The 15,126-nt window shown below is 46.7% G+C and overlaps 2 protein-coding genes across 3 annotated transcripts in view; one reads left to right on the top strand and one right to left on the bottom strand.

Annotated features, from left to right (window-relative positions):
• The first annotated feature begins 121 nt into the window (after positions 1-121).
• LOC106648160 (cysteine sulfinic acid decarboxylase) lies at positions 122-2,627 on the top strand. The gene is made up of 7 exons (XM_014364843.2): positions 122-505; positions 781-965; positions 1,058-1,541; positions 1,628-1,692; positions 1,770-1,959; positions 2,097-2,266; positions 2,343-2,627. Exons 1-7 carry the CDS (start codon positions 371-373, stop codon positions 2,587-2,589), a joined length of 1,476 nt encoding a protein of 491 aa, XP_014220329.1. The 5' UTR covers positions 122-370; the 3' UTR covers positions 2,590-2,627.
• Positions 2,628-2,820: 193 nt separating this feature from the next.
• Positions 2,821-15,126, bottom strand: part of LOC106648204 (semaphorin-5A) — a 52,215-nt gene continuing 39,909 nt past the window's right edge. The window contains exons 4-13 of one of the 2 annotated variants that reach the window (XM_023458607.1): positions 9,171-9,584; positions 8,968-9,067; positions 8,686-8,885; positions 7,933-8,223; positions 7,591-7,818; positions 7,003-7,276; positions 5,531-6,328; positions 5,001-5,442; positions 4,717-4,922; positions 2,821-4,641 (exon numbers count right to left, since the gene is read on the bottom strand). In XM_023458607.1, the coding sequence (XP_023314375.1) occupies positions 4,360-4,641; positions 4,717-4,922; positions 5,001-5,442; positions 5,531-6,328; positions 7,003-7,276; positions 7,591-7,818; positions 7,933-8,223; positions 8,686-8,885; positions 8,968-9,067; positions 9,171-9,584 (3,235 nt within the window). In that variant the 3' untranslated portion in view covers positions 2,821-4,359. Of the gene's footprint in view, positions 4,645-4,716; positions 4,923-5,000; positions 5,443-5,530; positions 6,329-7,002; positions 7,277-7,590; positions 7,819-7,932; positions 8,224-8,685; positions 8,886-8,967; positions 9,068-9,170; positions 9,585-15,126 lie in introns of both variants that reach the window. The other variant, XM_014364907.2, reaches the window with a different exon arrangement.

Here is a 15,126-nt window from a genome sequence, read left to right as displayed (position 1 = left end):
GAGCGAGAGAAAGAGAGAGAGAGAGAGAAAAGAAGCAAGAGCAGCAACGAGCAAGCATCATCGATAAGAGCGGCTGGCTGCGGCTACGGCGCGGATCATCGGAGTTCGCGTATACATTATATATACTCATTCTCGATCTCCTTCTCGATCCGCGCATACACACGGGCATTATAAAGGCGAGAGTGAAAACGTGTTCCCCTACTCGAATCGAAAAACTCTTGCAGCGCGCCAGAGTCGATCGAGCGCTTGAGCCATTCGCTTCTGTGCATGTGTATTGTGAGTGAATGAGTGTTTGTTGATAGATACACACCCGTGTTTAGGCCGGTCCGCTGTTCGATAAAATAGTAGTTTGCATCGCACGACGGAAAAGATGAGCGTCGACGATCGCACGGGACACGGTCACGAGATCCTCAAGGATGTCCTGAAGATCCTCGAGGAGTACGAGTGCTTCGACGTGACGTCCGATCAGCCGATCGTCCGATTCGTCCACCCGGACCAACTGGTCGTGAGTATTGCACCATAATAATATCGGAGCGGGTCGCGCGAGGCTTTGGCATGTGCACCTTGCACAACAGCGCGCGGCGCCGTATCGCACTATTGTTGCAATCGCCTATGCGTTTGTGTGTACGTAACGCATCGAGCTCGTTGCACTTTGATAAAATACACGCTATCAACGAGCCGCGTTCACATACGCATTCAAATACGATGTTAAATCTGCGGCTCTCTCTCTCTCTCTCTCTCTCTTGACTTTTGCGTAACTTTCCACATACTCTTCCATAGAAAGATTTTCCCTCGAATCTCGACGAAGAGGGTGTCCCGCAAAACGAAGTCAAGCGAATCGCCTCGCTCATCGTCCAATACTCGGTACGCACCTTCAGTCCGCACTTCCATAATCAGCTGTACGCGGGCACAGACATCTACGGCCTTGCCGGAGCATGGCTCACCGAGGCGCTCAATACCAGCCAGTAAGTGATTAGTTGCCATGATTTGCTTTTTTTTTTAACGATGGGCTGCTGTATCAACTCGAATGACTAACTCGGCGCTCGTTTTACGTTAGATACACTTACGAAGTGGCGCCGGTTTTCACCTTGCTCGAGCGCGAGATCATCAAGCGGTCCCTGGAACTGGTCGGCTATCCGGCCCTGCCCGAGGCCGATGGACTCCTCGCGCCCGGCGGCAGCATGTCCAACATGTACGGCATCGTGCTGGCTCGCTACAAGCGCTTCCCCGAGATCAAGACCAAGGGCATGAGCGTCGTACCACCCTTGGCCATCTTCACCAGCGAGGACGGCCACTACTCCATGACCAAAGGCGCCCACTGGCTGGGCATCGGCACCGACAACGTCTACAAGATCCGCGTCAACGAGCTGGGTCAGATGGACGTGGACGATCTCAAAGAGAAGATTCATCAGGCTCGCAATAAAGGCTGCGAGCCGTTCTTCGTCAACGCCACGGCCGGCTCGACCGTCTTGGCGGCTTTCGATCCGATCGATAAGATCGCCGATGTCTGCGAGGAGCACGACATTTGGCTGCACGTCGATGTAAGTCTACGCGCGATATCTCGTCGCTTAGCTAGTGATTAAAATTATACGGAAATTTATTATTTTCTTCTTTTTTTTATGGCTAGGGTTGCTTGGGAGGTACCTTACTGCTGTCGCATCAGTATCGCAACCGTCTGAAAGGCGTCGAGAGGTAAACTGCAGTTGTTGATAAAAAAATATGATGAAAAAAGAAATAAAAAATTTAAAACGGTGTCTATTCCGTTTCAGATCGAACTCGATATCATGGAATCCGCACAAAATGCTCGGTGCCCCGTTCCAGTGCTCGATATTTTTGACCAAGGGCACGAACGCCCTGCACGAGGCCAATTGCGCCAACGCCAAGTATCTATTCCAGCAGGACAAATTCTACGATGTCTCCTGGGACACGGGCGACAAAAGCGTTCAGTGTGGACGAAAGGTCAGTTGTGTGCGTGTGTATACGTATATGTGAGTGTGTGTATGTGTATGTGTAACGATCTCTTAATACAAAGTTGCGACAAAAAAAAATAGGACACTGTTTTTTTACTCACATTTTGTGTCTCGTAAATTTTTCAGCCGGACGCGCTGAAATTCTGGCTCATGTGGAAAGCCAGAGGCACTGCGGGTCTGAGAAAGTCCGTCGACATTGCCATGGATTGCGCCAACTACTTTTACGAGCAAATCAAAGACAGACCAGACTTCAGGCTCGTCTTGCCCGAATACGAAGGATCTAATATTTGCTTTTGGTAAGTCCGGCTCTCTCTGCACTAGAACTGAATAAAAAGCAGTCTCGGTGTTTTACGATGAATAAATATTTCACAGGTACATACCGCCGAGTATGCAGGGCCAGGAAGAAAATGAAGAGTGGAAAAATAAATTAAACAGGATAGCGCCCACTATAAAAGAGAAGCTGATCAAGGTCGGCTCGTTGATGATCGGCTACACGCCGCTGCCCTCGAAAAACATGCCGAATTTCTTCCGCATGGTTGTCAGTTGCCAGCCACCGCCGAACCATAGCAGTATGGACTTCGTTATTAATAATATCGTTGAACACGGCTGTAAGCTTTAAAATTATTTACAATATATTTCGTAAATTTTATGTGTAAATAGAATATTTCAAATATTAGCTACAATTCAATAAATAAAAATCCAATGTTCAAAAATGTAAATTTTTTGTGTATACGGACTATCAAGAGTCAAAGTTCAAGGCTTGTCTGCATTTTATAATTTTAACTTATCAGAAATCTGATTAAATATATTAATAAACTAATTATGGGCAAATTAAACAAAGTCATGAGTATTTATTACAAACGTTTATTTTATCAGTAAACGATAAAAAGTCACAAAAAATATCGCTGTTGCGTATCCCCGCATATTCAATACTAAAGTTTCGTAGATTCATACATATGCCGCACAATATCCTGGGTTGTACGAATAAATGCCTAAAATCGGAAGTTGACGTTACATTTTTTTCACTTTCATTAAAGAAAGAAGGTGGCAGTCATTCAATTTCAATTCAAATAACGCGTAGTTAAATAGTGTCTTGGCTTCGACTCAATGTGAGCCAAAATATATTGCTCATCTACTTCCGCTTTCTTATTCTCTTCCTTATTCTTTGTCAATCAAAAGGAAATCCTCACATAATTGCAGTTTCCTTTTTCTTTTAGTCTATTTCAAAAGGCACGCTGACTTTCACAAAATACACCGTAGAATATATATTCGAATGTTTGCTCGACATTTTTTGTAAAGGAAAAAGTGATACTTATTTACGGGCGAAAATACACACGTTCCTGGCACTCTGTATATAGTTTACAAAATTTAAGACTTAATAAAAAAATAATAATAATAGTAAATGTACAATATCATTATAAAAAAACGAAGAGTTCTTAAAAAATATTACGACGCTTTTTACGAGTATAAAATACTTACATCTTACAGAGACGCTATTTACAAAATATATAGATGTGCAGGGATTCTTAACATTATAATAAATCTCTGTTTATCCTATTAGATATGCTATTTTCTATAAATATAATATAATATCCGCTTTTAAATTCATTTATATAAATATATATTTATATATTTCACGTTTTCACAATTTAAACGAGAGTGAAGAATGAAACAACGCGTAAAAATTTCAATTACACATTTGTGAAGTTTTTTTATACAAATGAAATGAGAGAATGCCCCAAATTACAACGCGCACACGTATACTCAAACGTCAAAAATTCGATTTTCTAACTATTTACACACTCGCACATAAAATAACATACATTTTTCGATTGTAGAAATCGATCAGTTTAATTAATGACTAATGTTAATATTGCGAAAAAACATTAGCGTATCGTATAGTAATAAATCTCGAAATTCGGCGATTTACGGATTGTCACGCTATAGCTTTCAAAACCACTATAGTCTTTCTAAAAAATACATTAACATGCATACATCATCGGAAGATTGCCTCTTTTTGTACGATTATTAAAAATAATTAGTCGTTCTCAAATCCTTAACAATGATAATATACATAATATAATTTGTCCGAAAGCTTTTTCATTCTCGTATATGCTTAAATTTAATATTTATAATTATAGTTATAAAACTAAATTCAAAGTTACGTTGAAATCGCGAAACGTTTAGTTATCACTAAGAGTCGTTGAAATCGAGTATATCATGATAATAAAGTGTCATTATATGCTATTGTCCTTAAATTCCGTCAATATATAATACTTTTTACCCATGACAAATGAGCTCGATTCTTTTTTCTCGTACTCTTTTTTGTTGAAAACGAAATTTACACAGTCTTGTGGTCGTGAAAAAAGTCTCTCACGGGTTGTCTTCTCTAATAGTACTGATCGAGCTCAGCACGTATGACGGCCTCGCGGCTGTTGCGCTTGAGCGTCGCCGATTCGTACTCGAGTGCTTTTGGATAGAGCTTGGGCAGGCTGTTGACACCGTTGCAACTGTGATGATGCGAATGATGATGATGATGGTTGCACTGGTGATTCGAATGATGATGGCCGCCGTTTATCAGGCTGTTGTTTTTGATCGAGCGCAGAGTACCATTTATGCTGCCGGTGAAGCTGGGCTGGCGCTTTACTGGTTTGTTATTCGTTTGTTTGACCTGCTAAAAAGTTTAAAAAATTAAAGTTACGATTGTTCATGGAGTAGCTAAAAATTTGATGATGCAAGTACTAACCTCTTTCAAAGGCACGGTGACGTAGGGATTTTGCCTGCTTATATAATGCGGATTACTAGGCAGACCGGGCTTCTTGCGTTTCATATAGTAGAAGCATATGATGGCAGTCATCAACAAACCAAGAAGAAAACCAATTATGCAGCTGCCAACCACGGCACCAACGGCAACTCCAGCCGCTTCTACCCTCGATGGCAATGCATTAACATCTGAAAAAGATAGAACATTGCATTGACTGCGCCATCGGAAAAAATTGATTGTGTTCTGTGTGCGCGAGTCGAACTTACCGTTTCCATAAAATTCGTTGGCGCACCATCTGGTCTGCTTGGTCGGTCCGATGCAGTCCTCGCCGTTGGGCTGCACCGTGCACTTGCGTTTACGGTGCTGCGAGTTGCTGCTGTCGCAGGGCGTCCAGGCGGACCACTCGTCCCAGCCGCGGAAGTACTCGCAGCTGGGCATCTCGCAGGACTCGGTCATGCTGCTGAGGCCTTGGCACTCGCCGGGTCCGAGGCAGACTCGGGTTCGGCTGCGCAGACCGAAGCCGCAGACGGCCGAGCACTCGGTCCAGTCGGTCCAGCAGCTCCATTGGCCCATCGTCGTGGCCGACTGCTCCGTGATTTCCAAGCTGCTGTCCGTCTGCTGGCTGAAGGTCAGTCGGCACGGTTTCGTGTTGCAGGGACGCGATTCGGTCATGGGACCTTCGCACGTGGACGTGTCGCAATTTTTCATCTGCGCAAAAAATTAATGTCATACAACGGGTTAGCGAATAATTATCTTTTACGAGCGTTTATGAGATAGTCGTAAATAAAATACTCACTCTGTACTGAATGCCACCACCGCAAGTCTGCGAGCAGGCCGACCACGGTGACCAATCGTTCCAAGAGGAATCGGCGCTGGCCTCGAGATTGAGATTGCTCACTGGGGCTGGCCTACGGGTGCACGAACCATCGGGTCGACAGTGTCTCTCCTCTTCCTTTGCCTGTATCTTGATGCTGGATATGTCGTCGGTCGAAGCTTTACAGGCAAATTTGTAACGCTTCTCCAGTCTCGTATCGGAGCTCGAGTTGCCAGCCAGTATCCAAGGAGTCGACAGGAAGCGTTTCGGTTCGGGACACGCGTGCAAGTTGCATTCCTCGATTTGGAAGTCGCAGCCGACGCACTCGACTTTGCTGTCCTTGTGTCTCGACTGAGGCTCGCAAGTCCTGCGCCTCGTGCGGAAACCTCCTCCGCATTTTTTCGAGCAACTGGTCCAGGGCCCGTAGCCGGACCACACACCCTTGGTCGGTGTCGCTGGCGCGACCGCCGCGGTAGCGGCTGCGATCTTGTCGCCGTGCAGGGAACAGGGCGGCAAATCGTTGCAGTAAGCTTCCTCGTGGTCGGCGCCGAGGCAGACGCGTCCACCATGCTGTGGAGTTGGATTGGAGCAGGTGCGACGTCGCGTCTTCAACGCGAGCCCGCAGTTTTTATTGCAACCGGACCAGTCCGACCAGTCGGTCCAGCCGCCGTGCACCGTGCAGTTGGTCACTCGGACTTGGGCACCCTTGCACGACTCGCCGCCGTTCTTCGGCTCGGGGTTGTTGCATTCGCGCGTCCGACACATGCAGCTGTCCGTATTCTGTACGACGCGCAAAATATAAAAATTTTTTAGATAATTTTGAACGACATGCAAAATTACGTATGTAATGTTTAAAAAAATAACAAAACGAATGATTTTGATTAAATAGAAATAACACTAAACCGTTAAACTCATCTTTGTACTTTCCATTGCTCAACTTTTGGCCTACTAAACTTTACAAACTATATACAGTACAAAATACAGATGTGATAATTTAAAAAGCATTCTTCGTCGTCATTCTATAAATTATAATTATAATTATATGTGCTCGTTTGTGTATTATAAAGCTGGTCTCGATTTTCAAATCATTAATGGACAAGAAGATCTGTCCTACTAGAGAGGGGACTTTCGAGAAGTCGGCAAATTAACTCGATATACCAGCCAACAAATTTAGTTGAAAATTAATTCAAAGCGGTCTTTAATGAGCAACACATAGTCAGGGCGCACTCCAGCCAGGAGCACGCAGTTTAGGTGAGCTTTACCGAAGTTTGTCTCGGTGGAACGGTTTCTGATTATTAGCTCGATAGCTCGGAACGATATGTCACACGAACGTGCCTCCGTGTACCGTGCAAGTATAACATAATAATGCACGGCCAAGTCCGTTGACGAAAAGTCAAAAACAAGCGTGGGGGATGGTCAATGTCGATATAATAGCTGGTGTGCCTCTGACTTACCTCGTTATCGTTGGCCGATCTCGCCACAGCCTGGCCACTCTCGAACTGGCAGCTACGCCACGAGCCCCAAGCGCTCCAGCCGCCGTTGATGGGGCCGTCGAGCACGGGACACTTGTCGAGCTCCTGCTTCCAATGGTTCGACTGGTAGCCGCCGGGTGTCTGGCTCGGCGCCGGGGCGCAGCGCATCAGGTGCTCGTCCCAGCCGCAGTAGGGCTCCTGGGCATTGAGGCACGACTGGGCGTCCCGGTGACGATGGCACTGCACCGTCGGTATCCTGCATAGCAACGAGAGAAAAGGAAGAGAAAAAAAAATGAGATTCATCGAATCGGTAGATCAGCAGAGTGCAGGGATGGGTTGGGTTAGCGTTACGTGATCGCGCGCGCGACGTCGTCGCGAGTCGGTGAATGGCCTCGAGAAAAATTAGCATTCGAAGCTCAGGACGAATTGCATATATAGCGTTATACATGAAGGATATCGCATGCAACGGTAGCGGCCGAACTTTACTCGTGACACGATTCCCCGAACTCAATATATTATGTGCGATTGAACGTACACATCTCATTATATTATCGTAATAATATTCCTTACCTGAGCAGGGAGTTCTGCATACCAACGTAGAGGCTCTTGGTTTCTTTGAGGAACTGCAGCGTGATGGGCGCCGACGGGAGCGGTCCCCAAACCTCGACGATGCACGTCTCCAGCGAGCCCGGCAAAACCGATATCTTCTTGATCGTGCCGGAGCTCGTCGACACGTACAGCACGGCGACGGCTCTGTGACGCTTCGTCGGTGTCACGTCCACCGCCAGATGACTGAATCTGTATACACATTCGTTCGATTCGCATGAGAAACGAGTACGACAACAATGGCATATAGTAGGAGCTAGAGGACGAGAATAGCTCGTCAGCGATAATTGATATAAATTTGATTACCTCTCGAGGGTAGTGGTGTGAAGTGGCCTAGGACTTATCGGCTGGACGGCCTCGTCCATGAGCTGATAGCGCTGATTGTCGGTGAGCACGTGCTGCGACGACTTGTCCTGATGCGGGCCGCCGCCGGCGCTGCTGTGCTGCTGGCCGCACTTGGCCTGGCCGTGCTGATGCTGCACGGGTTTGCGCTCCCAGGCCGCGCCCGAGTGCTCCTGGTGCTTGTACGGCCCGTTGAAGGCCGCCTCGATCGCCGACATGTTGAAGGCGCAAATGGCCGAACCGGCGATGGCATTGCTGCGAATAAAAAAATTAAACCGCGATCGAGTTTTCATCATTTGCCGTTGGGTGAAAGATATATATTTAAATTTTTAATGTATGCTGGAGAGCCGCGGCGAGATTACGCCGAGAAATTCTGCTACTGTATAATGGGGCCTCGCGCTCGCTCGCCTCGCATTTTTTTTAATGGCACGTCGACATAACAAGTTTCTTTATTGTATACCATCCCAGGATCGTAAAGGAGTAAATAGTTTTATTTTTACGATCGACTGGCGGCACGCGCGAGCATTCGTAAACATCGAAATAGACGAAAATCATAAAAAAAGCAAAAATAGCTCACGCATTTTTGCGTTCCAACGGTGCGTATAAAATGAGCTTAATTCCATGCCAAAAAGAAATCGTTAAAAGCATCTCTCGAGTGATTTTTGATGATCCGTTGCACTCGAATGAGCACGAGACGAGGCAATTATTTAAACGTACCTCGGTGTGGTGAAAGTGGCATAGACCAGGCCTTCCTCCGCGTGATAAGCCGCCCCTTGAATCTCGTCGTAGTAGAAGGGAAACTCGCCGGGCAGGGAGCAATTGAGCCTGGCCTTGCTAAAGGTCGTCCAGGTGTCCTTCATGAGCATCGGGCTGCCCTGGTCGTGTTTGCACACGCGACCAATCCTAGAGTAAATTCGCTGTCGGAACGAAAGAAAATCGTTAGACTCGATTGCACCGCGCTAATGGCAGGACTATATTCAGCTATCGCTGTTGGCTTACCTTGCCGCAATTGATGTACTCCACGGCGGACTCCCTGAATAAAAAGTAGATGTAGTTCTCCGTCTCGAAACTGCCGACGAATTGCGGATCGTTGAGCCATCTGCGCAGAGAGACACATGAAAAAAAGGATTTAATTACAGAATCGTCTTGCATAAAACGAAATCGAGTAAATTCCGCTTGAACGCGTGGACACGGTCACTCACTTTGAATCGTACTGCCTCGTCCTGAGATGCGGGGTCACGAGACTCCGGTAGATGGCCGTGTCGGCGCCGGAAAAGTCGGTCGGCGTGCCGGCGAACAGGCCGCCGCCGGGTCCCCTGGACAGCAGGGCCGTGACGTTGGAGTGCGGCGAGTAGGGGCACATGGCCACGCCGGCGATCGGCTTGGAGGCGCTGTTGATGTTCTCGATCTCGCGCCACGAGCACTGCGGGCTGAAGGCGTTGGTGCCGCAAGTGAAGAGCTTCTTGCCATTGCTCAGCAGCACCTTGACGTAGTTGCGGCAGTCGTCGATGCTCTGGCCCTTGGCCTGGCAGATCTCGCTCTTGTCGCGCGACGCCGGCCAGGCCGCGTGCTCCAGCGGCGTCAACGAGGTCAGGGTGAGTCTGTACAGGTTGTCGCTGCAACAAAAAAGCCAGAGAAAACGTTGTTATTTTTGCTCGTAAAAAGTCGCGCACATAGAGTCTGCATACATAGAGTCGTCAAGATTTTCTCGATGCGCGCGGGAAGACCGCAACTTGATGAGTTTTTCTCTCTCTCTCTCGCGAGCTCGCACCCATACCTGCTATATTATTCATATAGCTCTACGGCATACACTACAAGGTAGGTACAGCCCACACCAGTCAACATTCCTCATAAGTACGTTGTTATGCAGCTCGCGCACGCGATCGAGAGCTGCTGCGACGCATAGTCGTCGCTTATATTCGCATTTTATTATACGCATATATACCTGTGCCACGTAATACACATATACTGCAGGTAACGTTGCGCGAACAATTTCAAAAGCGCGTGCAGAGCAGCGCGCGATATATATGTATCGATTTTGAAATTTCTGCGCGCATATTATCGTTTCGCGCGCGGCTTAAATTCAATTATGACAGCTGCCGAGCGAGAAAAAAGAAGGACAGAAGGAAGCCGAAGCCTAGGATGATGGCTGTGATGTACAAGAAGCGCGAGTGAATTTCAACGTTAAAATCGAGAGACAGATTGTCAATAATATTTATCCGCTAGGAAAAATGAAGCTCGAGCCCTCCAGCGCATCGCCGACTCTGTTTTCTTTGCACGGCAGCGCGCGTAATTGAAAAGAGAATCAGTTTGTTTTTGCGATCCTCGTCGATCGAGTGTGTATAGGTCAGCAGTTAATCGGCGTGCATTATCATGCAGTCGTGGAATGCGTAACATCGATCAATCTCGATATTGGTCATCAAGAGATGTTGATCTCGTAAGTTAATACGACCCTTGGATGCATCATCGAAACGACACTGTTTCCAGGCCAACTATACATATACTTGTATAATTCTATACGACGAGTAAAAATTGCGTTCACACTCGGACGATTGGAGTTTTGATAGACACGCGAGCTCTTATCGCTCACTCACCGCGTGTACCTATATTGTATACAAAGTTGATCTAAATTCGAGCGTCGGACAAATCTCGATCAAGTCGGTCGCGCGACTTTTGTATACAACGTCGCGGCGGCGCCTGTATACACCTTTCGTGGGCGCCATAACGAATATATCAGCGCACGTATATAATACCCTATATAAGACACGAGCTGTAATTTTCCATAGCGTATACATGTTACGCCGGAGTGTCGCGTAATATATTAATCGCTCGTACTTATAGACAGTGGCAGGTAACAGCAACGGCAGCAGCAACAACTGTCTCTATACTCGCGCTCGCGTACATGAAAAATTAATCGGCAAGGCGCATTGCCCGACGTAGCGCCGCCAATTAATGGCACTTATAATAAACATGTACTCGTATAGAAGCGCGTGTCGTACTATATACGCGCTCCGTATAGCCACGCGCGTTAGATCACTTTTTCTCTGCGTCGCTTATCAATATATTATAACGCATGCGTATGTATACCTGCACCGCGACTGACTCGAAAGTAGCTTATATGGCATCGGGTTTCTTATCTCAACGACTCTAATAAGTTAGACGTCGATTTGGAAAAATATATCGGATCGTTATAATTCTTAATTATGCAGCGGCGGTGCACGATCCGCAATGACGATCGCGACGAGCGAAGTTAATGACTTCGAAGCTACAATCTGACATTGACGCGCGGGGCATAACTCGAAGTTGCGACATTGCTGCACTCGTCGAATTGTCAACGATGCGCTTATACTGCACATAATGCGAACGATGGGAAATCATCTCTCAATCGTATACAGCGACTACTCGAGTTTGAAGTTTTATGAGCTTATGTTGATCGAATGATTTCGTGATTGGTTTTGAAGTTATGCGCAGCGATAGTTTTCCAGCTGAGCTGCAACGCGTGTGTGTGTGGATCAGCCAGGCGCAGGCCAGAGTCGACGATTTCGAAGTACAGCCGCACATGTATATGAGCGCATAATGAAAGCATCAGTCGTAAATGGACCAACGACCCGAGTGCAGTCGATCTCTGCCTAAGCTCGCATACGTATATCGTGTGGGCACAACAAAAAGTGTATCAGTCAATAGCCGAGGCAATCAGAATCAATTGGCGCGCGCACGCACACATGCACACGATGTGTATATGTAAGCAGTGTATAAGCTCAGGCCGCTACGGTAGCGCGATCGCAATTCAAAACGTTTTACAAGCTGTCTTTCGAGCTGTAAGGTACGAAATATGACGTGTAGGTACATGCGGCATATATACTACAACTGAGCCAGTCTCAAAGTGGCCGAAGATTATTTCCTGTTCAGCAGCGGCAGTAGGACTGCGCGGTCAATTTATTTTCTTCGGGCATAATATAGAGATTGACACCGCGTGACTTTGCCCTATCGCCATTATGTCTTTCTTCGAACTTTTCCGGCTGGCTCCGATGAATGCCTCGCGTGTACAATGTGCGTATACGAGCGCGTTTTACGAGCATATCTATTGAGCCAAAGTTTCTCTGGCTAGCGCAAACTTTCCTCGAGGCGCGCGCGCGTGCCTTTGTTGGAAGCTGTTTCGCTCGAGATATAGCTTCGTAAAGCTGTCCGCGCGCGCGGCAAATATTCGCAATGTATAATAATGCGTATGCATATATATATTCTCACGCGGAAGACGTATATACGGTAGTCCGATTTATATGCATAGATGCGTAAGTGCGAAAATTAATCAACTCTCGAGTCAGTATCGCGCGCGCGGTAAAAATAAACGACCGTGGATGCGGCAGCGACATAAAACTTTAATTAAATTACAACGTAAAAAATCAATCGGAAGATTTAATCATCGTCGATCATGCGTATGTATAATAATAAAGCGTGCGAGTCGGCGTGCATCCTTTGCTGCGCGAGTCACCTGCGCGCGTGTACAGTCCGTATAAAGAGCTGCATGTTCAGTCCGCAAGGCCACTCGCCTGAATTATTCTTTCAGTCCTCCTGTGTATGTGTGTGTGTGTATACAGTACATATTATACGAGGAGCGAGGACGGTGTGGCTCACCAGGGGATTATACGGTACATTATAATCTCGTCCAATATGATGTGTAAAAATTTCCATTAAACTTTTAACTAGAAAAACTGGAAAGCAGTCGCAGTCGCGCACACGGGCGTGCTCTCGAGTTTTTATTATTTTAATCGTCTAATCCAGTCCTAATGGATGTGCGCGACCTCCGCCAGGATTACGCGAGTGCGATTAATTTTTCAATGAATCCCGTGTCTCCTTCCCTGCTTGCCTGACTCGCTAATATCTCGACTTGTCAACTGGAATTTCTGCATTTTTGATGAATCTTATCCGTAGCGAGCTTCGGAATTTCAGAAGCACGAGCCCGAAGGCCGTATGAGTTCACGATGCTCGCTACTACACCGCTTCGATACGAGCGCGGAAATGCCGATGATCGTGTGTCAAATTGACTGTACACATACTTGGCAGCGTTGGGTGATAATCAGCGCGAGCGCGTAATGCGTATACCGGCGCGCATGGGAAACGTAATTATCGCCCGATCGAACAAATGGAACATCGCGATCGCGAGATCGAAGGCAGTTTTTTTTCACTCGTCCCAGCTGTATTATAAATGTGCTCGACGAATAACAGCAGGCGCAATCACGATATGGACAATATAAGCTGCGAACGAGCTTTGCAAAATGCAAATGTTGTTGTTGCTCTTGCTAGGATCTGCAAGGCAAGCTACTCATTATACGCGCGGGTGAGAGAGAGAAAGAGACACTTTCGCTTCTTTTATTATTATCTCGCCGAGCTTGTATCGTACACCTGAGAGTCGGTGCGCGCAGGGAGAGAGAGAATGTGAGCAGCGACAAACAATGGTCAGTAAATCGTACACATGCGCGCGCATATACATACAGCGTTCCGAACGCCTTGTTTTATGAATTTATGAGGTGTTCTATCGCATATTATTCCGTCCATGTGTGTTCCTACATAAACACGCGCGCGCAGATGAAATTATGATTAAGGAGGAAAAAAATACCAACTATACGATCGGCTCGTGTACAATGTGTACACTCGACAAGGATGTAATATTGGTTCGTGTAAGCTTTTTCTATAGAGCAGCAACAAACGCAGGCGAGTCACTGCGATTCGAGTGAAAACTCGCACTGTTTATGTCATCGATCGATCGGTCGCCGATCTGTGTCAGCTGAGTCGAGTTATTCAATACGTGGGTGTATTTAAACGGACTTTTTTTTTGTTGCGTTTGCACCATGTGTGGCATGCATCGAGTACGCGAACAATGATGCATCGCGCTCCCAGCTCCGCGATGTACGTTGCAAAATCGGAGCTGCCGTTGATCGTGATTCTTTTTTCATTCGTTTCCGAACATCGAAATCAAATAATTACCAGCAAACAGACCATCGCGAGGAACAAAAGCACTGGAAAATGACGAAAAGATGATCCCGTGCTTTTCTCACCGCGCTATATCGAATTGCATCTCGCATCGGATATTCGACACCGTATTTCGCTTACATGTACTAGCGCGCGGCTAGCAACTAGCTCATCAAAATTCACTGCAGGCAGCAGCAGCAGCAGCAGAGCTCGCCGTCGTGTATGCACGTGGACCCTATCGAGTCGCAAGCAAAAAACCGACGACAACGTGTGTGCTTTGCAAGCGAAAAATAAGCTAGCTCGTCTCTCTACTCACGGCGCGTTTTTATCAAATTTTTATAGTAAACGTAAAGCCGCGCATCCTCCCCTCTCCCCTACACTCGCCGCGTGTGTATACGTTCCACAATATGAGATCTCATCGGAGAACGGATATCCTCATCCTCGTTTAAGTTTTCGGTGACGCGCGCGTTACGCGCCGATCGGTGCCGATTAACGAGTTCACTGCACCTGAAAATTCAGCGTCCTCGAAACGCGATAGTGCGTCGTGTTTATCGTACTGCTGGAGAACTCCTCGCCAAAAAAAAGAACAAAGTCTATTCGGCTCAAATTTGCGGTTTGAATTTGTAAAGGGCCAAAGCACACAGAGAGAGGAGAGGAGAGGCGGACTTTGCGCGCGGTTAGAGCCACTACGCGATGTATATATGCAATTTTGAGCAGCAGTGTGGAGCTTTGCACGAATGAAAGAATAACGATCGAGCTCTTTGTACTCGCTCATAACCACCATCGCCACCACGTTGAATGTTTAAAAACTCAACGGCGAAACCGCATTCGCCTCTTTTAGCTAGCTCGCTATGTGTGTTTGAAAGATTAACGCCGCATAATAATCATCGTAAAAGGCCAGCAATTTTTTGCCCAACCAAGTAAAAGCTTCTAATTGATGCGTTTTGTGTTGCGTCGCGATTAATATCGTTAGAAAGTCGTCGTCGCGTTGATGCGCGTCGCCGAGAGAACGAAAGAAAAGATTCGAGGTTCCATTCTTCTTCACCAGCTCTTGTACATTCGGTTGTACTGCAAATAAAAAAGAAGCGTAATATCCATACGTCGGTGCAGGTATAATGTAATTGCAACGGTACACGATGATGCACTAGCTCACACAGACACACACACACACACATGCGAGAGAGCGTATAT

This window comes from Trichogramma pretiosum, unplaced genomic scaffold, assembly GCF_000599845.2.
Source record: "Trichogramma pretiosum strain Unisexual culture from Peru unplaced genomic scaffold, Tpre_2.0 scaffold24, whole genome shotgun sequence".
Classification (NCBI taxonomy): domain Eukaryota; kingdom Metazoa; phylum Arthropoda; class Insecta; order Hymenoptera; family Trichogrammatidae; genus Trichogramma; species Trichogramma pretiosum.
The sequence above is the reverse complement of the archived record's forward strand: the minus strand, read 5'-3'. Positions and strand labels throughout refer to the sequence as shown.